At 41.8% G+C, this 23,916-nt stretch overlaps 1 protein-coding gene across 3 annotated transcripts in view; it reads right to left on the reverse strand.

Moving 5' to 3' along the window:
- Positions 1 to 23,916, reverse strand: part of GPC3 (glypican 3) — a 528,201-nt gene that overhangs the window by 472,498 nt on the left and 31,787 nt on the right. Inside the window, exon 2 of one of the 3 annotated variants that reach the window (XM_006881808.1) lies at positions 12,303 to 12,416. The exons of 1 other annotated variant lie outside the window; for it this stretch is intronic. In XM_006881808.1, coding sequence (XP_006881870.1) covers positions 12,303 to 12,416 — 114 coding nt within the window. Of the gene's footprint in view, positions 1 to 12,254; positions 12,417 to 23,916 lie in introns of all 3 variants that reach the window. One more of the 3 variants, XM_006881807.1, reaches the window with a different exon arrangement.

Below are 23,916 nucleotides of genomic sequence, written 5' to 3' on the forward strand. Positions count from 1 at the left end.
GTTGGAACTGACTCACATCTGGCCCTCTAGAGTGTTCTGAGAGGCTGTAAATTGCATGGAAGGAAATTGCTCATCTTCCTCCCACAGAGCAGCTGGTGGATTCAAACCTCTTGCTTTTGGCTTGGCAACACAACTCCTTACCACTAGAGTTCCCTGGATACTATAGTCTTAAACACACACACACAAACACACAGAGCAAGCGAGCACGAGGAGTGGGGGGGAGAGAGGAAGAAAACACACCATAATGTTTTAGAGATTACCACTGAATGATGGGTTTATGAGTAGCGATATTATAGTGTACTTTGTGTTTTTATGTATTTCTACAATGTTCTCATAATATAATCAGAACAAACCAAAAGCATGCATGAAGAGAGACAGAGATATGCCAGAGAGTTGGCATTCAATACTGCGAAGAGAAGCTCCTTCACATATGCAACCTCCTTCCATCAAGGGATTCCAATCCATGGTGACCCTCCACCAGCTTTCTCAGACTTTCAATACTGATGAGAAGAGGCTGCCTTATCTTTCTACCTTGGAGCAACTGATGGGTTCTAACTGCCGGCCTTTAGGTCGACCTCTTCTATGCCTAGGGCTGCTTATCTCACACACAAGTATGATTATAAATGTTTAAGAAAGAGTAATTAAAACAATAGCTTACAACACGTATTTGATTCCTACAGGCCTGTAGTAGAGTTAAGCCTTGATCTGATTGGTTGTTGCTACGTGCCACTGCATGGATTCTGACTCAGCCACCTCCTGTAACGGAGTAGAAATGTCCCAGGGGGTCTCCTAGCACATGACTTTTACAGGAGCACATTGCAAGGTTTTTCTCCCACCGAGCCACTGAATGGGTTTGAACTGCCAACTTTGCAGCTATCAGCCCAGTGCTTGACAACTGCTAACCAGGTCTCCTTTAATTCATACTTCCCACAGAAGTGACTCATCCATGGTCACAGAGTGCATGCACCCTTCTGCTTCCTTCCTAGGTCTTCTGCTCTTTTCACATGACAGCCTGAGTGAAAGACTAGAAGGCTAGCCAGGGACTCCCAGAAAAATTCTCATCTAGCAGCCAATTAAGAATGTTTGGATTTTAATCCGATTTTGAAAAAGATAGCCACTCATTTCCCCAAGTCCCCCCACCCCCACCCCCGGCTTCCTCTTCGTCCAAGCGTCACAACTGCCTGGAGAATTCATACAGGAAGTCTCCCCCGAGGGCCCTTCTTCAGTTCCAGCTGCACACACCCATGCGCAGGTGGGCTTCCTACAAATCCAGTAACACTTAAGCTACACAGACCCTAACTTGCTGGAGGCGCCTCCCAGAAGAACCACAGCCATTTTGTACTTTTGTCTTCTTTTTTCACAAAGAAAACAAACAAAATAACATCCCTAAAACAAAACTGAAAAACAAAAAACCCCTAGTGGTCAGAGCCGACCTGTCTCATACAGCCTGGGGTGGGGATGTGGTCGCTGTTGAGTTAGTTGGACCAACTTGATGCCAGGGAGCTTGAGGGAGTTTTGGGTTTTTTGTTTTTTGTGTTTTGTTTTGTTTTGCTTTTTTAAATAATTTTAATGAGCATTTACAGAGGTTTTGGATTTCCATTCATGGATTGCTGAACTTCTCTCCCCGCCCATCCCTCCCCTCCCCCCAGTTCGCACCTCTCTTTCAAAAGTAAAAGAAACACTCCTTCCCTGGGATAGAATCCCCCCCCCCCGCACCCCTCCCACTGCCCCAAGTACATTCCACTAGGCAACCTTAATTGTGGACGCTTGTGATAACCATAAGACCCTATCATACATCGCTTTTAAATTATACACTCCCTCATCTGTTCCAGTGCAGTATACACAATTTATCCAGTTTTTCTCAGTCTTACCCCAACCCTGATATCAGTCCCATTTTACAACAGTGGCACCATGCAATATTTGTGCTTTTGCGACTGAGATATTTCACTCAGCATAACATCCTCCAGGCTCACCCATTTTGAATAATATTGCATGAGTTCCTTGTTTTTCAGTAGTATTCCATTGTGTGAATATACCACAGCTTCTCTATCCATTCGTTTGTTGATGGGCACCTGGGTTGTTTCCAACTCCTTGCTATTGTGAACAGAGCCACAATAAACATGGGTGTGCATATATCTGCTTGGATGTCAGTTATGGTCTCTTTGGGATATATTCCCAGTAGTGGAATTGCTGGGTCAAATGGTATCTCTATTTGCATCTTTTTGAGAAAGCGCCATACAGCCTTCCCCAGTGGTCACCATTTTACACTTCCACCAACAATGAATAAGGGTTCCAGTTTCTCCACAACCTCGCCAGCATTTGTTGCTTGCTGTTCTGTTAAATTTTGCTATTCTGACAGGGGTGAGATGATATCTCATAGTTGTTTTGATTTGCAACTCTCTTAGAGCTAGGGATTTTGAACATTTCTCCATGTGCTTGTTGGCCATCTGAATGTCTTCTCTGGTGAAGTGTGAAGTTTTTAAACATTTTTACAAGCATAAAGACTCAGCTCTCTACACTAGAGTGGCTCCCTTTTCTTAAAGAGGACACTCAAACTGTATAAGCTTCAAGCCTTTACTCGATCCACCTCTACATATCATAGAGTACTGCTTAATTGCTTCTTACAGCATTTCTCTTAGGACAGTTCTTACTGCTGGTAGGTGCTATCAACTCGGTTCCACCTCACGGCAACTCCATGCACAACAGAATGCAATCCCAGGCCATCTTCACAGTCACGGCTACGTTCTAGCCCATTGTTGCTGCCACTGTGTCAATCCAATTCATTGAGACTCTTCCTCGTTTCTGACAGCTTTCTACCCAGTATGATGTCCTTCTCCAGAAACTGACCCCTTTTGTTAAGGAGCCCAAAGTATGTGAGATGAAGTCTCTCCATTCTCACAACCAACGAGCATTCTGGATGTATGTCCCTCAAAACAGATGTATTTACTCCTCTAGCACTTCTTCACCAAGGTCTTCATTCATTATTTTGTCTTCATTGTCCAGCTTTCACATGCATATGAGGTGACAGAAAACAAAGCCATTATTGGCTTTGGAATGAAATACAATAGAACTTCCCTGCAAACAGGAAGCCTGAAAACTGTGGAGACAGCCCCTGACCAATGAAACAGAATCCCCAGACACAGTTTTATGCACTGCGTGCTGGCTAACAGCACAGGCTTTGAAGTTCTGTCTCCTGGGTTCAGTTCCCATCTCTTCCAATTACTATTTGGATAACTTTAGAAAAGCTATTCACTCTCTCTGTACCCTTCATTCTCTCGGTGATGAAAATGGGAACGCTAATGGTATTAGCTTCTCAGAATTGTGGCAAAGTTTAAACAAGTAAAGCACTTCAGAACTGTACCTGGTGTGTAGAAGCACTCAATACATGTTCAATATTATAATTTGTTCTATTATTACTTAATCTGCATGCTTTCCGTTAGATTCTCTAAAGGAATAAAATCAGTTAAGCTGCTTGTTGTTGTTATGTGCCATCAAGTTGCCTGACACTCATAGCGACCCTATGTACAACAGCCCTAAACCCTGCTCTATCCTGTGCCAACCGCACCGCCTCTGACACACCCATCCCGATTACCCCAGTCACTGAATCAATCCACCTCATAGAGGGTCTTCCCCTCTTGCGCCATCCCTCCACCCTCCCAAGCATGATGTCCTTCTCCAAGGACCTGTCCCTCCTTGCAACATGTCCCAAGTATGTCAGACGAAGCCCCAGAATCCTTGCCTCCAAGGAGCAGCCTGGTTTAACCCTCTCCAGGGCAAACTTGTTAGTTCTCCTAGCAGTCCATGGTATTCTCAATACTCTTCTTCAGCACCACAGCTCAAAGGCATTAATTTGCCTTCCATACATGAATATATATGTAGTAAGATTTCTTTCAAGAAAATGGTTCACACAGTTAAAGAAGAGCTGGCAAGTCTCAAATCAAGTATCAGGGCTGGAGGTGTCTCCTGGCTTATGGGGTTACAGGGAAGGATAAATCTCAACCTACATGTCGTGTGGCAAGCTGCTGTCTCACATCTCAAGAACCAGAGGTGAGCGGGTGTTGTGCCAGATGCAAGGTCAAGAAAGAAAGAGCTTTTCCAGAGAATCCATATATAACTGGAGGCTGATTATATTATATTATATAATGGAGGCTTCCAGAACCTGATGGAGGATTGGAACTGCCTCATTGATGTCAAGGTAGGATCTAATCAGGGATCCTTTCATTTATTTCTTCTTGGTTTAGCACCTATCTCTGATCCTCACCTCAAGCCCTTAACTTTGTTCACACCAACCCCACATCTCCTACTGCCCCCAAAACCAAATTAACCAAAGCAAATCCATGTTCTCAAGCCATGTCAAACTGACACCACCATTCATGCTATGGACTAAAACTATTCCAGAAGATTTTCTTGACTATAATCTTGATAGAAGCAGAGGGCCAGGGTTTCTTCCATAGCACAGATAGGGAGAGTTTAAAGTGCAAACTGTGTCACCTTTAACCCCATCCAGACTCATTCCAAATTTGGTCAGAACGCTCACCAAGCCTATGCTCTTAATCATTCCATTCCACTTTTGGATTACACTCCATTTTTGGAGGATTTGAAGGGGAAGAAAAGGACACGACTCAAAGCCTGAAACCCAGGTGTACCTTTGCTCATCATCATCTTGATGTGAGCTGGCTAAGTCAGGGACTCAAATCAGAGACAACTAGAAGGCATTGCGTGTGGAAGATGAGAAAAATGTACTCAAATTGTGTAAATAAACTAGTACGAAGAAAAACAAACAAATCACCTGAGTCTCAGAGAGGGCAGAAGGGGAAGTGTGAGGAAATAGGGAGGAACAAGTCCTGGCCACTGATAGAAATGGGAATTAGGAAACTGGGAAAGCACCAGGGCCGGGAGAGGACTTTGGCTTCAGAAATGCCTCCAGGTCAACAGAAGTCAAGGTGTTTTTATTTTGCCATTACCACTTCCAGCTTAAAAGAAAATCGTTTCTACCTCCACTACACTGACAGGTGACTTCAAATCTCTCAAACATATGCTTCATTACCCCGCTAACAGGTACTGCAACTCAGCGAGACAGAAAAGGGAGGAGGAACATATGTTTTTGGAAAGTAAACAAATCCCAGAGAGGGAGGGATAGGGAATAATCACTCTATGGCACAAGTGCTATTTTCCCTGGAAGCTTCTAGCGGGCAGGGACAATGGCTTCTAATTTACTTTGTTAGGCCCACTAGTGAGAAGGTGGGCGGTGATGACGGCAGCGAGAGGGGGCGAGTTCAGAGCCCTGTGGAAATGAGGGGCAAGAGCCTAGGTAGGAGAGTTCATCTGCATAATATCCTCGCCTCATGCTTGGCTCCAGAACATTCTCAGCCCGCACACTGAGTCATTTTTCCAAGCTCTTTTCATTAAACAGTTTTCAGTCTAATGACTGACTCAAAATCCATAGAGGGCACAGGAAAGGTTGACAAGTCCCCCAGCCTTTGGCACTGCAAAAGCCACAGAATTTTGCAAGTGAACCGAATCCAAAAGTTCTTTGTTTAAACTTGCAATGACTTTTTAAACACCCAGTTTCCAATTGCTTTTCCAATCACAGTAATAATTAAAGAATAAAAAACCCAAAAGACCCTCAAAAAACAAAACACGAAACCAAAACATACAAAAAGCCCAAAACTTTGTAACCAAAATATCTCTTTGAGTCAGCACCATAAAACGACACTAATTAAAGCCAGCATCTTCTAAGCTCTGATGAGAAACTCGGCCTTTTATAATGGGATTACGAGAGCTTGGCTGTACAGATGAGCGGTTTGATTAATAATTTACATTTTTGAGGATATATAACTTCACTCGTGGTCATGCTTTGCGTTCCTAAAATTCTCCCTTTCACTTTAATGGCATTATATTTAGCCCTGGCAAATGAATTAAGTTCTGATTAAACATCAATGTAATTTTTCTCTCCTGGGTGGAATTTTCAAAGATGAAAAAAGTCAGGATGGCCGGCCATTTGAGTCGGGGGGCACTCGGTGGGAATCAGCTTGTACAAAACTGGGACATTAGCAGGAGAGCTCACAGACAAGCCCGGGGGGTGGAAGAAATTGAGAAATGGAGAAAACTCACTCAGTCCTCCCTTGAAACCCCCACCACATTACAAAAACCAAATTAACAAATGATTGAATCTCCAAACCATGTTTATCAACATTCAAACAATTATTCAGTCACATATTAACTGTGAAGGAAAAAAGCTGGCTTGAATAATACCCCTAAACAGTTATTTCAAGCAGAAAGGACTCGCCCACTTGCTGTGAGCTGACGGAAATGGGTGTTCTAACCAAGGTCGATCTTATTTAGGGAGAGGAGGGACAGAAAGGTGACAGAGAAAAAGAGTAGAGAAATAGTGAAGAGCAGAGGGTGACAGAAAAGAAGGAGAAGAGGAACAGAGAGAGCTCAAAGGGAAGCAAGTCGCCCAACACTGGAGAATTCTAGATGTAGACCCACCTTTTCCTTCTCCACCCGGACACCAGAAAGTGCAATTAAAATGTGGCTGCAACACATCAAGCCCTTCCTGATCTAGTACCTGTTTGGATGTGAAATCCACCTGAAACCCAAAATCCCCCTGTTTGGGAAGCTGGGAAAAAAAATCATTGTTCTATTGATATTTTCAGCTGCTGAGCTTCACATCCCAGGACGCATAAACTAAGCTTTTTTTTTTCCCCGAAAGGACCCTTTTCCTAAAGTACTTGCTCACCTGTGCAGTGAAGTTGTTTGCAGATCATCTGTATGTAGTCCAAGTCACTGAATTACAATAGGAACTCCCACTCTGTCCGGCTTAATATCTAGAATAGCAAGGCATCATGAACCTGACACCACCTAGGGTGCAGCAGACCACGGAAGTGAGCTGTCTAGGCATGAACATGGAGGTTTCATTTTCCAAAAACCTCCGCGTACATCATTTCTATGAGGTAAGCAGGGCTGTGATTGTTATGCCTATTTTACAGGTAAGAAAGCTGAGGCTGTCGGAGTAATTGTAACCTGCCCAAGGCCAGAAAGCTCATAAATGCAGACAAAAGATTTTGAACTTAGATTTTTCTGATCTCAAGTCCAATGTTTCTTCCATTGTCAGTAAGTATCAAAACTTTTGGTTTAGTCATCTAAGATAGAAACATTAAGAAAAGGGATCAACTGTCTACAAGCTGAATTTGAATCCAGGTGATCTTTTAACAAGTTTCTGAGGTTGTAAATATTAGCAAGAGAGAGCTGCCTCATTTTCCATCCAGAGGGCTGGTGGATACGAGCCATCAACCTTTTGGTTAGCAGGCCAACACTTAACACACCTTCAGGGCTCCTTAAGAAAAGCAAAGTAAACATAATTTGATTTTTCATCATTATGTCGCAAACAGTATTATAAGCACGCTGCTGCTGGTTACCATCGAGTGGGGCCCAGCTCATAGCTGACCCTCCAGCAGCTTTTCAGAGACAGTAAGAAACTGAGCTACAATCCCAAAGGCACGCAGATTGAATCCACCAGCTGCTTGGTGGGTGAAGGATGGGCAATCTCCTCCCGTGTGATCTCCTGTCTCTGAAAAGCCGCTATAAGGTCAACTATGGGTTTGTTTCAACTTGACAGTACCTAGCAACAAGAACAACAACAACAAATCACAAAGGAGACTGCCCCTATTTCTCTCAGGAAGCAGCTGGCAGACTCAAACTGCATGGCTTCCGGTTGGCAGCACAGCTCCTTACCACTAGCTCCCTACCAGAGCTCCCTATTCCGAGTATAGATTGCTCATACCACAAACTCATTGACTTTGAGTCTTTTCCAACTCATAGGTGACCCTCCACCGGGTTTCCAACATTGACAATCTTAATGGGAGAAGATTGCCCAATTTTCTCCTGCACAGCCACCAATGGATCAAAACTGCCAGAGGCATTCCCTTTGAGATGGCAGCACAACTCTGTGCGGACCACACCAAGTGAGCTCCCTTATCAATTGCTTGACCTACTGTAATACAAGGACTACCGAAGCTGGGGAGTCCATTTTCAGCTCACAGCCATCCTAAACGTTACTAACTGCCCCATAGAGTTTCCTGGGATATCATCACTACAGAAGCAAATCAACAGGTCTTTCAACCACAAGCAGCAGATGGGTCTGAAAGACTACTCTCTCAACATTGCTAAGGCTCCTTATGCCTCTACCAAATGTTCCCACTCGGCCACATTCAATGAGCGCGAGGGTCCACTTTTATGTCCTCAGTGACTCTTATACATCTTGTCCCCACGTATCACCTTCTGGGCATCGTCCATAATCTTCTACTTAACTGTGTGCATTAACCTATTACCTAGACCACTAGCTAATCAAGCTTGTAAAGACTGCATAAATTTGCAACACTGGTAGGTTCTGACCAAGGACCCGAAGAGCTCTCAGGCAAGTCAATTACACAAGCACTAAGTTGCTCCAATGCATATTAGGTGTGTGAGGAAGTTTCTGTTTAACCTGTAACTTTTCTCTAACAAAAAACATTTCAGTACTGGAAAAGGCAACTTCCTAAAAAGTAAAGTAAGTATTACTCTACTTTGAAGACCTTTGCAAAGTTGGATGCACCTTATGGAAGCCTGGAAAACCTTGGACGGACTCCAGAATATTTCCTGGGAGTCCAAGGCTGAAAGTTAGCATGAAATTCCGCAAGGAAAGCAGAATTCAGGGTTTTGAAACTATAGAGAGGTCATGGAGAGATGATGAAACAGTCAGGATTCTGGTCTTTGTACCACAAATCCTGCCCACGTCTTAATTGTGTTTTCCTTCAAGCATACAAAGCAGGAGCATCTCTGGTGGCACAGTGTGTTATGTGTTGCTCCTCTGTGGGAGAAAAGTCTCCTCCCATAAAGACCGGAAACCCAATGGAGAGTCAGGATGAGTCAGAATCGACTCGAAGGCCATGCATTAGGGTTTTGGCTTACTAAGAACAAGAAAAGCCATACCACATGATGACTGTGACATCAATGCGTTTCCTCATGGATGAAATGGAGATAATTATGGTACAAACCTCAGAGGGCAGCTGGAAAAAATGAAATGAGATACTTGTGCAAAAGTAAGCATCCTATAGCAGGCACTTAATAAACATTCACTATCACTATTCTTGCCATCATCATTAGTGGTAGGCAGCAGAGAAGGCAAGGAGACAAGAAATCTTCCAGTGGAGTTTTGCAAAAAAAAGAATTAATTAAGCAGAAACCAAAAGCGATTGTGCTGCCCCATTTTACTAAACACATCTAAGTAAATTACATTTAGGAAACGAGGCAATGCTTAGATTGAAAATAAAGAACAACTTTTTTGTTGGGTGTTTGGCTTTTTTTAATGCTTCAATCATTATCAAAACCACATTAGCAATAGAGCACTCCAACCACCATCGCGAAGGGCCCCAGGCTCATTTAGGAGGGCAAAGGCTTCCTGCGAACCAAGCCATAAAACCTAAATGGAGGTTGTAAGGATTGCCCGTGGAACTGTGCACGTTATTTGCAGAAGGCACTCACTGCTCAAAAACCCCCCGGTGTGGACGACTGAAAGAAGCCGAAAGAGACTGTGGATTTAGGCCAAGATCAAGATGAGTTCTCTTCAACTTCACGCGGTGTAGCAAATAACTCACAAAGCCACCACGTCTAATTTCTTATCAGCAAAGCACTGAGACAATTTGCTCCATAATCTGATCAATCAGGATCTTGGGGAGGGGATGTAGCTTAGAGGAAAACAAGCCCCCCTTTCAGATCCACTGCAGTAAGAAATCACTGAAAGGAAAAAGGAGGTGATGTTTCTTTTGATAATTAGCAATACATCTGCATTTAGTGGCTGTTAGTTTTCCAACACATTTTCTTCTTGTCTCTGCAAAGAATTGTGACTGAGAGAATGTGAGACAATGTCTCTCTGAACATGTCATAAATGCCATGAATCTGGGGCCATAATTTCTTTTTCTTATGAGACTATTCTTTCCCCTAAAAGGCGGGGGTGGGCGGAGGGTGTGGGGAAGAAGTCAAAGAATATAACAGGAATGCAATGAGATAAAAGAATAAGTAGATAGAGATAAAAGAATAAGTAGATATTATGGGAAGGTTGAATGATACTAGCAAAACCAACTTCAGACATCACCTGGCTGTCTTCTTCATTATCTATTGTGATATATGTCCTTCTGCCTGTCCGTAGAATTCCAGAAAGAAAGTATTCTGTCCTCTACTTTTCTTAGGGAGCTGTGATGGCAAAGAGTTGTGCCCAAAAGCATGGGGTTCGAATTTACCAGCTGCTCTCTGTGGGAGAAAGAGGACTCAGTTCTGACTTGATGGTACATAACAATTACTCTCCTTCCTTGACATGACTGGAGTTCAACTTCCATGCTATAGTAGCCAATCCATTCAAAATCTTGGCAGAACTTCTCCTCCTAATCTCATGCTGCTTAGGCCTAGAAAACTCAGTACAGTAAATGGAGGGCACAGGACCCGAGATAGAAATGGTGACATTCCAGGACCTCAAATGGGCAACCATCTCAGCTACTCAGCCTACTAGAACACCAGAGTGGTAAATCTATCTACTCACCAGGCGATGGTTGTGAAATGACATCAGTGGGCCTGGTTGAACTGGGAATTAAATCACAAAAAACCCATTAAAAAAGCACCTTCATGCCCCAAAGAGTAAGACTCAGCTCTCTCCTGCAGCCCAATTCGTATGTCCTATCACTGCTTATCACCCCACTTTCAGTCAGCAGATTAGCTCCCAAACCAATCTAAGAGCTACATGAATGCTACATGTATTTTTAAAATCAACCTAAATTATTCATTCTATTGCCAAATTGTTAGTCTCAACAAACTCTTCACAAGGAGCTAGCTGCAGAAATAGGTTAACAAATACTTCAAGCTTATATATTATACTTCATATAATCAACCCTACAGCCCTTCAGGCCTGGACCCAAGAAGCTGTTGTGAATGCATGCTTTATTAGCTAATTAGGATAATTTGCTTGGTTGAGTCTCAGAATTCCCTTATAATATACAAAATATGCTGCAATCAGTCCACCTTGAAAAGCAAGGCATTGGTGTCTGGTAAAAATGCCATACATCCAAAGCTTTTCAATGTGGAACTGAAGGTACTGGTATTCTTGTAGACCTAGTTCTTTCTTTGTGGGATGAGAAAGAGACAACTGATTCTGTTTGTGAGAGAAGAGAGGGAAGAAGGCTCCAATAGTCATGATTCATTTGCAGGAAACCGCCTACTGAGAGGTTAAAAGCATGAACTCTAAGAGCTAGTCTCCATAGGTTCAAATTCTGCCTTCACTCTTCTATTCCTTGGTTTTCCATCCATTAAATGGATGAGACTACTGATAATACCTCTGATGGCCTAGTGGTAAGAAGCTGCATTGCAGTCTCAAAGGCACACAGTTCAAATCCACTAGATGCTGCGGAGAGAGAAGGATGGGCAATCTCTTCCTGTGTGATTTACTGCCTCTGAAAACCCAGTGGAGGGTCAGCTATGGGTTGGTTCCAACTTGATGGCACAAAGCAGCAGCAACAACTGACAATATGTACTTCATAATGGTGATAACAGAGACTCAAGAGTACTTAGTTATCCGTGGGAGCTTGCCAGCAACACCACCAGGATCATAACCGTCCTTACCTGCTACAAGAGCCCTATAAATCAGCCAAAAGAAAGGCAACTTCAAAACCATTGGAGTAGTTTCTCTGAGGGCATAGGAAGAACAGCGAGAGAGGAGAGGGAACCATTCACACAAACAGAGACATGTCAGACAGGCAGGCCAATTTCTGCCTCTTAAATGATCCTAGTGGTCGGAAGGAATTGATGCTCATTCTCCATGGATCTACTTCACTCCTGGGAAAAACTGGACTCACCATTTATAATTTGTTTCTTTTTTTAAAAAAAAAACAACCAAATATTTTGGACTCCCTGGACAGATTTATAACTTTTTGTATAGGCCGATGGAACCTCTGTGGACAAGGATTCTTTCTTTTTTTTTTCTTGTTTTCTTTTTTTTAATTTTTTTACATTACTCACCTTTCCCAAGATTTAGATAAAGTAGGCCATCTTTTTTTAAAAAATGTATATTTTTGCTGCTTAACCAGAATCTCAGTGAGTGATTTTTTTTTCTATCAAGCATTCATCCTGGAATGGTGATTTATAAATTAGACTTCACATTTGAACACCCAGTGCCCAAATAATGATGCCATTCAGCAGCACATCTGAAATGATCCCCCAGAACTCACCTTGGAACACCGCTGCATTCTGAATAATTAAGAACTTGAGCTCCATACTTGCAGACTGAAGCAGTTGCTCCATGTTCAGTCGTGCTGTTAGTTGGTATTTCTCTTCCATCTTTCTCGAGCAGCATGTTGGGCCCTTGGGGAGGCATACTTGCAAATCTGATCCTGAAACAAACAAGTTTTTCATGTTTCAGTAAGCAGAATGTAACATACACACACATACATTCAGAAGAACCAACAATACATTTCTTTTAGGATGCAATAACATCTTGATTACTCAAAATTACTGTTTATCTTAACTAATCCCTGCTTTCTCCCAATTATCCGTCTGGCTGATTTTTTTTTTTAGTAACCATCAGAATTAATTGGCGAAGTTTGACTCGTAAATTCTGCATAAACGAATTTATAGCACTGCCTATACATCACTGGATACCAATATTTAATTTGTCTAAAACCAATCTTCACTCTTACAAGGAATTTTTTTTCCTGATTATGATGTATAAATGAAAACACAAGCAAGGAACAACTTTCAAAATCCCGGTTATGATTTTCAAAGTGAATGTATGCTCAGCCAGCTCAATGTTGCTTTCTGGGGTGAATTATTAACACATCACCCTTGTGTCAAAGTTCTGTAGTTGTTGCTGCTGCTGCTGTTGTTTTAACTACAGGTGACAGAAGAAACATCCAGGCTTTGTTGACGGCATATATTACTACTCAGACCATCACAAAGATCTCTTCCAATCCCAACATTTGGACTTTGCCACAAATGCTGACCCTCTTGTTCTTTGGTGCTTGCGAGACACTTAACCTCTACTTCCTTTATGATACGCTGTGTTTTTTCCTTGTTGTATTGCCTTGAATATTGGCTCGCTGGACAATCTCTTTTCTGTCAAAATTAGGGAATCCAAGCTTTCATCTCAGCCATCATCTAATGTGACCCTTGCTGAATTCCGCAAAGTTGGTCAAGCCTGCTCCTTAACACGTTTTTCTTAAAAACACTCTCTCCCTGCTTTATCCTCGTCAAATGTACCCTCGACTAGCATGCAAAGAATGTGAGGACGGCACAAGACAGGGTAAAGTTCAGCTCTATTGCTCATATTGCCCTGAGTCATAGGCTGAGGCATCTAACAAAAAGGGGCAGGCATGCACGTGTACATGTGCATGCGTGCCCCCGCCCCACATCAAGTGGCCATTCTGTATTTGCCAACTTGACAGCACTAATTGCTAAAGTGATCTTGGCCTTCTTCCTCATTCTATATCTCCTTCTTCAATGGGTTTATATATCGCATGTGATAGCTGGCTGAATTCCCTAATCTAGACTTCTATTTCTATTTCTTTCCAGCACTCTGAATTCCACATTTTCAACTACCCTATAAGAACCTCAAAATGAGCATGTTGTTATGTACCATAGAGTCGGAACTGACACGTAACTGACCCTCCGGCGGGTGTCCAGAGGTAGTTAATTGCACAGGAGGAGATTGCCCAGTGGCTAGTGGCCTCAAACCATATGACTTTGAGATTGCAGCACAGCTTCTTGCCACTTAGGCCACCAGAGCTCCCTCAAATATAGCATACCACGAACTAAATGAGGTATGTTCCATGAACTCACATAAAACTTCCCCTTCTAATACGCTGTGTTTCTATGATTGTTCACCATTCACCAAATTTTCCAATGATGTTGTTGCTGTTGTGTGCTGTCAAGTTGCCTGCAACTCACAGTGACCCTATGTACAACAGCTCTGAACCCTGCTCTACCCCCAGTTAGTCTCACTGACTCCAACACACCTATCCCCATTACCCCAGTTACTGTATCAATCCCTCTCATCCAGGGTCTTTCTCTCCTGTGCTGTCCCTCCACCCTTCCAAGCATGATGTCATTATCCAAGGAATGGTCCCTCCTGGCCACATGTCCAAAGTATGTGAGAAGGAATTTCAAAATCCTAGCCTCCAAAGAGAAACTTGGTTTCACTATCTCCAAGATAGACCTATTTTTTTTTCTTGGCAGTCCGTGTTATGTTTAAGACTCTTCCCAAGCACCACAATTTAAAGGCATCAATTCTTCTTCTGTCATCATTAGTCGTTGTCCAGCTCTCTGATGCATAGCAAGCAACTGAGAGGACCATGGCTTGGATGAGGCGCATCTTAGTCTCCAGACTGCCATTATTGCTCCTTAGCATTCTAGAGAGGTTCCTGACAGCAGACTTCCCCAAAGCAATTTGTCTTTTGATTTCATGACTGCTGGTACCAAAAGTGTTGATTGTGGAATTGAGCAAGATTCAATTGTTAAAAATCTCTTCTCCATCTTTCATGATGCTGCCAATTGGCTTGGTGGTTTGAATCTTTATTTTCTTGATGTTGAGATGCAATCTATATTGGAAAACTGCAGTCTTTGACCTTCTACAGCAAGCACTTCAGGTCTGCCTCAATTTCAACAAGCAAATTTGTGCTATTTGCATAAAGTAGGTTGTTGAGTCTTCCTCCAATCCTGATACCCATTCCTCCTCATAAACCCCAGGCTCCTAAATGATCGGTTCTTCATATAGACAGAAAAGGTATGGAGACAGTACACATCCCGGATGCACTCCTTTCCTGATTTTGAACCATGCAGTTTCCTTGCTCTGACAGAAACATTTATAATTAACTCTTAAGTCTTCCCTAATTACTTAAAAAAACTCTGCATTCATGGAAGTCATCAGCACATGAATAAAAATGGAAGGAATTGGAGTAGATGAGATTTAGTCAATAAATATTCATTGAGTGCCTGCTATGTGTCTACTACCGATAGAAAGCAAACTGATATGTCCATACAAGGGAATACTACTCAACAGTAAAAAGGCAGGATGCTGTCATGTGGATGAATCTCAGAAGCATTATGATAAGTTAAGGAAACTACATCAGAAAAACACATATCCTAAGGTTCCATTTTTATAAAAGTTTAGAAGCTAATCTTTAGTGACATAACCAGTTTTAACAGTTGCTGAGGCAAGGGGCAGAGGGCAAGGAAGGAGTGAGAGATTACAAAGACAAGTGAGGAAACTTTGAAGATTGACAAATACATTCAATTATCTTGATCATCATAATGATTTTCCTGAGTGTATATAGTTTATTTTATGTCAATTAAACCTCAACATTTTTAATTTCTTTTTTATAAAACAGAACAAGGGAAATAGGATATATTGTGGTTGAGAGAGTCTTCTCTTTTCTAAAAGGGTAGTCAGGGAAGGCTTCTTTTACTAAGTATTTTCTGAGCAGATATTGGAGCAAAGTAAGAGTGAATTCCAAAATGTTTATCCTCTATCAATATTACCAAATATTCAAGTTCAATGAACATTCAGTCCAATTTCTTTCTTCTGCAATTATCATTTTACTCAAATGTTCCCTTTAAAAAAACCCTCATATTTTTTAAATCCTTTCTATAATGGGCATGAACATGTGTGTCTCACAACTCCTACTGTGGGAAGCATAATGAACCATTGGTGCCAGCTGTGGCAGTCTGAATTCATCACCATGTTGTGTCCCAAGGCCACAGTTCCCAGGGGCTGCTTCCATACAGGGACTGAGTATGGCAAAGATATGATCTTTGAGTGCCACCCTGGTAGTATTGTTCATCTTACAGGTCTCTGTATGTTTAGCTTAAAGTTCAGCCACAAGATTGAGTCTTGTTCCAGGCTCAAAAGGTTACTAAGGGCCATGCTCTCGGGGGTTCCACCAGTCTCTCTTAAACCCAAAATCTTGGTCAACTTTTATGATTTTGAGGGTTTTATCCACATTTTTCTCCCACTCTGTCCAGGAACCTCTGCTGCAACCCCATTAGAACAGTCATCAGTGGTAGCCCAGTAGCACCTAGTAATTCTGGTCACAGGATAATAATGGAGGTTGGAGTTCATGGGCCATTCATTAGTCCTTTAGACCAGTTATTTCTGTGTCTGATTAATAACAAGTGACTTCAACTTGGGAAGTCCTCGCTGACACTACTGAAGGTTTCTTAGAGCTGCCCTGCAGTCTAAGGTTCTTTCTACTCAATCTTCATTCCTGGCCTCATTTCTCCATAGGGCCAGACTTCCATCACAATCTGAAGGGTTTTCTCTCCAAGAAATCTCTTAGACATCTACTTAATTCCATATTGACATCTCTCCCTCAGCTGTTGATGTTGTTAGGTGCCATCAAGTCAACCACAACACATAGCGACCCTATGAACAACACGTGCTCACCATCTCTGATATGCTCAAGTCCATTGTCACTGTGTCAGTCTATCTCGTTGAGGGTAGTCCACACCACTTTCCCAGCATGATGTCTCTATCCAAGGACTGGTTCTTCCTGATAATATGCCCATAGTATGTGAGAAAGTTTTGCCTCTTTGCCTGTAAGTAGCACCCTGGTTGCACTTCATGACACACATAGGGGTGGACTTGGTAGTCCACAGGATATTCAGTACTCTTCCCCAAGACCACAATTCAAAGGCCTAGGTACTTCTTCATTCTTCCTTATTCACTGTCCAATTCTCAGATGCTTAGGAAGCAAAGGCACACTTTAAACTCACATCTTTGCGCTTTAACACTTTACAGGTTTCTGACAGCAGATTTTCCCAATGCAACATCTCTTTTGATTTTTGACTGCTGTTACCATGAATGTTGATTGTAGAGCCAAGTAAAATAAAATCACTGACAACTTCACTCTTTTCTCCATCTATCATGACACTGCCTATTGGTTCAGTGGTGAGGACTTTTGTTTTCTTGATGTTAACATTTACTGTATACTACAGTATTTTATCTTACTCAGTAAGCGTTTCAAATATCCTTTATTTTCTTTGGCAAATAAGGTGGTGTCTTCTGTATAACAGAGGTTGTTGATGAGTCTTCCTCCAATCTTGATGCCACAATCTCATATGATCCAGTCTGACATATCTTCTATGTGTTGGGAACATTTATATGGTGAAGATTCACCTTTGACCAGGAAAGATGTGGGCTTTGCCACAAAGAGCTAACTATTTGAAAGGATTAATGCCAAAATCATAGAAAGTTATACAATGACGTAGCATGGACAGACAGGGTTCTAAGAGGTGTCTAGAGGATTTAAGGTATAGTGCTAAACCTGTCAAAAGGTTGGTGTTTCAAATCCATCAGTTACTCTGTGGAACTAAGATGCACAGTTCCTTCCCATAATGACTTACAGACTCAGAAATCCAATGGAGAGTCACTGTGAGTTGGGACCTACTTGACAGCAGTAAGTCTGGTTTTGATTTTCATTGTTTCCCCACCATCTACATCATGGGTGAAATATGGTCAATCTCCTCCCATGCAATTAACTGCCTCTGAAAACCCTCTGGAGGGTCAGCTCTGGGTCAGTTCCTACAATAACAACAACAGTTAGCCTCCCGGGGCTAACTAGTGAGGTTGGCACAGGATAGGACAGGGTTTAGGTCTATTGTTCATAGGGCTGCTATGAGTCATACTCGACTTAGTGGCACCTAACAACAACAACAACAGTTAGCCTCAAGTTACCAGAAAATTAAAGCTTGTTACACCATCTTATTTCTCCAGGATTTCCAGTAAATCACAGCTGGATTGTGTATGTCCAAGGTTTTCCTTATTAGAAGAATTAAGTTTACCAAGTTTGGCCTCATATGACATCAGTGTTGAGGACGGGAACACTTACTCCAAGCCCTTCACGACCACCCCCCCACCCCCTGCTCCTCAAGGGAGCTGCTGCCAAAAGCAACAAAGCAAAGCACAGATAACACCTATCTCCAAATCTAACCCAACAAGGCAATTTATAGGCTTGCTTTCCTTTATAGGAAAGGTGATATTTAAAGTGTCAGAATACAATCTGGGGTCTGGAAACATCACATTCAGATTTATCTCCTATAAATGTCAATCTCATATACAAGCCTTCAATTGATTTTAAATATGATCTAAGCTTAAAGGCTTCATGAGTGTCTTCAGCAAAAAGAACAAAACAGAACTAGTTGTTGCTCGCCGTGTTCTTTCCACAGAGGGTTACAAAGCCCACTGCAATTCTAGAAGAAACTGAAGTAGCTTACGGACCTAGAAGGAAATGAGTCTCCTTGGGAAGAGTGACTAAAATCTGGATTAAAACAAGAGTGGTTGTAGCACACAGAATGACAGGAGAAAGCCTATAAAGAGATTTATTTTCTCCACATATACCAAGTTTCTGTCCATTTAGCAAGAGTTTGTTTACTTTCTCAGGAAGCTGATGCCTAAGTGGTACATGTTTAAAATATCGGTCTCTGAATACATTCACAAAATTAAATGTTATAGATAAAATCCTTTGTGTTTTCTCTGTCTACATGGGTGATGACGTCGACCTTTCAAGAATGGTAGGGTTTATTTGTCAGGGTGGCTGTTAAGACTGTTCCTACTCTCACCAGCTCTAGCTCGTGGGAGTTATAAAATAATAGGGTGGAGATCTTTGCTCTGTAAGTGCCATGAGTTACTTAGATCTAAAGATAAAAAAGAAACACACACACACACACACACACACACACACACACACACACACCACATTGCTGTAGAGTTGATTTCATGTCATGGTTGTTGTTATGTACCAGGGAGACAGAAGAGACCCATAGCTGATTCTCCAAGCGAGTTTTCAGAGGCAGTAAATTGTAGAGGAAGAAATTGGCCATCTTTCTCCCATGGAACAGCTGATGGATACAAACCATATGTCTTTGGGTTGGCAGTGCAACTCCTTACTAGTAGGCCACCACAGCTCCCTGATTTCAAATCATAGTGACCCTAAGGGCCAGAGTAGAGCTACCCCAAAGGGTTTCTAAGGCTATAAACCTTTAAGGAAGCGGCTTACGATATCTTTCTCTCATGAAAATACATCAGATACCATAAGGAAAGGTTGATAGTGCATCAAACACAATAACTGTATGCAATAACTGTATGCTGTTGTTATATGCCATCCAATCACCTGCGACTCATGGCAACCCTCTGTACCCTTTGTACCCTGCTCTATTCTGAACCAATCTTACTGTCTCTGAAACACCTACCTCCACTACCCCAGTCACTGAATCAATTCATCTCATATAGGGTCTTTCTCTCTTGCACTGTCTCTCCACCCTCCCAAGCATGATGTCCCTCTCCAAGGACAGGTCTTTCCTTGCAACATGCCCAAAGTATGTCAGAGCTTCAGAATCCTTCTCTTCCAAGAGCAGCCTGGTTTTACCATCTCTAGGATGAACCTGTTCTCCTAGTAGTCCATGGTATATTCAATATTCTTCTCCAGCACCACAGCTCAAAGGCATCACTTATCTATCATCCATAGTCATTGTCCAGCTTTCTAATGTTGTTGTTCTTAGGTGCCATCAAGTTGAGTATGACTCATAGCAACCCCATGAACAAAAGATCCAAATCCAGTCCTGTCCTGTGTCATCCTCACACCTCCTAACACACAAGAGCCCATAGCAGCAGTCACTGTGTCAATCCACCTGGTTGAGGTTTTTCCTCTCCTTCACCAAACCTCCACCTTTCTCAACATCCTGTCCTTCTCCAAGGAATAGCACTTCCAGCAACATGTCCAAAGCATGTGAGGCGAAGCCTCATCATTCTTGCCTCCAAAGAGTATTCCGGCTGCACCATCTCCAAGACATATCTCTTCGTTCTCTTGGCTGTCCATGGGCTGTTCAGTGCTCTTCTCCAACAACACAGCTCAAAGACATCAATTTTTTTTTCTATCATCCTTATTCATTGTCCAGGTCTCAGATGCATAGACCTTGGCCTGATGCACCTTAGTCCTCAAACTGACATCATTATTCCTCAGTAATTTGGAATTCTTCAATAGGAAATGTGGAAAGGGCCCTAACTGCAGATTTTCCCAGTGTAATGAGTCTCCTTATTTCCTAGCTGCTCATACCAAGGCTGTTAATTGTGGATCCAAGCAAGATAAAGCTGTTGACAGTTTCAATCTCCTCTCCATCCATCATGACACTGCCTATTGGTCCAGTGGAAAGAATCTTTGTTTTCTTGATATTGAGATGCAATCAATACTGAAGGCTGCATTCCTTGATCTTCTGCAACAAGTGCTTTAAGTCCTCCTCACTTTCAGCAAGTCAGGTTGTGTCATCTCCATAACACAGGTTATTGATGAGTCTCCTTCCAATTCTGATGCCATGTTCCTCTTCATAGAGTCCAGCTTCTCGGATAATTTGCTCAGCATATAGATTTAACAGGTATGGAGATAGAATACACCCCTGACACATTCCCTTCCCAATTCCAAACCATGCAGTGCTCCAATGCTCTGTTCACACAACACCTTCCTGCTCCAGGTATAGGTTCCTCATAAGCACAATCAAGTGCTCTGGGATTCCCATTCTTCTCAATGTCAGCCACAATTTGCCATGATCCACACAAATGCCTTTGCATAGTCAATAAAGCACAAAGAGACATTCTTCATATATTCTTTCCTTTCAGCCTGGATCCATCTGACATCAGCAATGATATCCCTGGTGCCATGGCCTCTACTAAATCCCACTTGAACCTCTGGCAATTTCCTATCTATGTACTGTTCCAGCCATTTTTTAATGATGTACAGCAGTACTTTGCTTCCATGTGCTATCAATGATATTGTTTTGATAATTTCCACATTCAGTTGGATCACCTTTCTTGAGAATGGGAACAAATATGAATCTCTTCCAATCTATTGGCCAGACAGTCATCCTCCAAATTTCCTGGCATAGACTAGTGAGTGCATTCAAGGCTGCATCTGTTAATTGAAACAAGTCGATTGGTATCACATTGATTCCTGGGGCCTTATTTTTTTGCCAATCCTTTCAATGCAGCTTCCACTTCCTCTTTCATTACCATTGACTCCTGCTCATATGGTACTTCCTGAAATTTTTCAGTGTCAGTCAATTCTTTCTGGTATAGCGACTCTGTGTATTCCCTCCATTTTCTTTTGATGCTTTCTGGATCATTCAATATATTCTCATAGCATCTTTTAATGGTGTGATGCTAGGGTTAAATTTGTGTTTCTATTTAAAAAAAAAACCAAACAAACAACAAACCCACCTCTTTCTGGTACATAGCACAAAACTGTGAAGACCATGGCATGGATCAAGTTAATTGATCCAAATACATCGCTGCTGTTGAATTTATTCAGACTCAGTGATTCTATAGTATTGCCTCATATGGTTTCCAAGGCTGTAAATCTTTATGGAAGCCTTTTTGTCCCTTGGAAGTAATCGACGGGTTTGAAACTCCAACCTTTGGATTGGCAACTGAGTACTTTAAACACTGTGTTACCAGGGCTTCTTTTGTGGTTCCTTAATAAACAGACATATTGATATGGGGGCTAAGACTGAGCTATGTATCTGAGGAATGCAAACATCCATAAACAGAATTTAATATTTCCAAACTAGCAAGGAAAAAAAAAAGAAATGACAAAAGGAAATATTTAAGTAAATTTTATATAGCTTACACATCAGCTTTAAAAACGATACAGACAAATTTTTAAAGACTCCATCACCATATCATAATGAAATTATAATAATAGAATATATTTCAGTACGTGAGGATGGGTGTTTGCATGTTCTCACAATAGAAAGAGAGTAAGAATCGACAGCAAATCCTCATCACCTAGCTAAAGAATTTCCCTAGAATTTAATCCCAAACAGGATGCTTAAAATGTAAAACCACAAGTAAGTAACCAAAACTGAGATGTGGTACAAACTCATATGAATGAAAAGATGTAGCCTATGATGTGACCAGTAACACCAAAGAGGAGCTTACTGCTCAAAATAAAAAAACCACACAAGGCAAAAAGGGTAGCATTTTGCCCAAACATAAAACTCAGAAGGTAGAAAAGGATGGGCTAGAAAGACGAACGCAAATGGAATCACAGGGAGGGAACGGGAAATTTGAGACTACATTGTGGGCCTTGTAAATGATATCACAAAAGAAAATACGCATGAATGGTGGAACAGAAAATAAATTTATTTTGTAAACTTCTACTCAAACCATGGTCAAAAGAAATACATACGATACAGCCTGTATATGACACAAGAGCACTGAGATAAACACTCTTTAAGTATATCAAGAGCAAAAAGAAGTTAATGGATAATATGCACCTTTATCAGACGGGAAGGAAAGTCATCGTGGGCCCCACTCATAAAAGAGGTGGGTTTTCTCCCTAAATATGATTCAAATGGGAAATGGGAATGAAGGCAAGAGATAAGGAGAAATCTTAGCAATTGACTATTCAAATGAGCCAGAAAGGTTCAACTCTTTATAGAGCTTAATAACTCTCATTCCTAGGTGCTTTTAAAAAATTAACTGAAATCATTACAGACCTGCTAGTTCCCATTTATTTGGGAGGATTAAAATGTACCTTCATGGTCTAATCTCCTCTCCTAGATTGTAAACTCTTGAACAGCAGAAAAGGACTCCCATCCCCTTTGGGGGTGGCCCCTCTGCCCCAGTAAACACTGCATGTGAAGGTTAGAATTAATGAGGGCTGCAGACTAAGAACACTAGCAAAGAGCTTGGAGTCTGACTTTCTCAAAAGAGGGGGTGGAGATAGAGGCCACTGCAAGTTGTTCATCTGTATGCTTACCTTTGATCTTGCAAAAATATTAGGAAAGACCACAAAAGTCAACTTGCAAACATCTTGAAGCTACACAAATAGCTATTTCATTCAAAGGAACTATGAGGTAATTTATTTCTAGTTATTTCAAGATAATGTCTTGCTTGCACATTGGGTCCCGTTTTGAATTCCACAACTGAAAAGGGATATTTGAACTGTGGAAACTTTTTATCTGCGGGATTATTCCCATGTGGATCCAAGCTGGGCACCCATAATCAGTTGCCTCGTTTTCCAGAGACTCAGCCACAGGTGGCCCGCAGAAGGTTCCCCTCCTGGTTCTTAACCGTGAGCCAGGGCATCTCTTAATGCTTGCAAACCACGGCTTTCTCTTCTTGGTCTCTAGAGCTGATCCTTCCCTCTAGACCCTGTTTTTGCTCTCTGTTGGCTTCATTCAAACAACTGACATTGTAGACTCTTCCTGGTTTCTCTTAGATCACCTCTCCCAGGACTTCTGTTCCTCTTTGACTTAACATCTTAGACTTAGCACACTTCCTCACGGACTCTACTCCAGGCCTGAGCCCCGTCTCTAACTGGAAAAGAGTGAACAATGTGAAAGGAGCTGTTTCAGTATGTCAGTCCCATTTGATTCTAGTCCAAGTCAATACGTACTGACAAGGCCAGGGGCGAGGCATCATGGTGGGCACTGGTGGGCAGCGAGAAGCAAAAGCACTTTAAGGTAGGCTATTTAAGTTTCTATAAAATGGAAATATCAATAGTATTTACTTTATAAAGTCATTGCAAGGATTAAGTAAGATTAGGCATATAAAGCCTTCGGGGTACAAAATAAATGTTCAACATATGTTAATTAAAATGAAACAAACAGAAAATAAATTCACACTGAGAGACGAGACTTTCACACACACACACACACACACACACACAGAGATAGCTAAAGAATAGTAAAAGTTGACATCTGGTTATGCAAAATATGCAGTATATTTTATAAGATGATGAAAAGATTCTATGTTTTAGTTGGAGTAATGATTGCATCCACCATCTGTCTGTAGCTTCGCCACACCTTGGTGGCTTGTGTGCCGTTATGATGTTGGAAGTGATCCCA

This window comes from Elephantulus edwardii, unplaced genomic scaffold (genome assembly GCF_000299155.1).
Source record: "Elephantulus edwardii isolate Elephantulus edwardi_28Jun2011 unplaced genomic scaffold, EleEdw1.0 scaffold00016, whole genome shotgun sequence".
NCBI classification, from domain to species: Eukaryota; Metazoa; Chordata; class Mammalia; order Macroscelidea; family Macroscelididae; genus Elephantulus; species Elephantulus edwardii.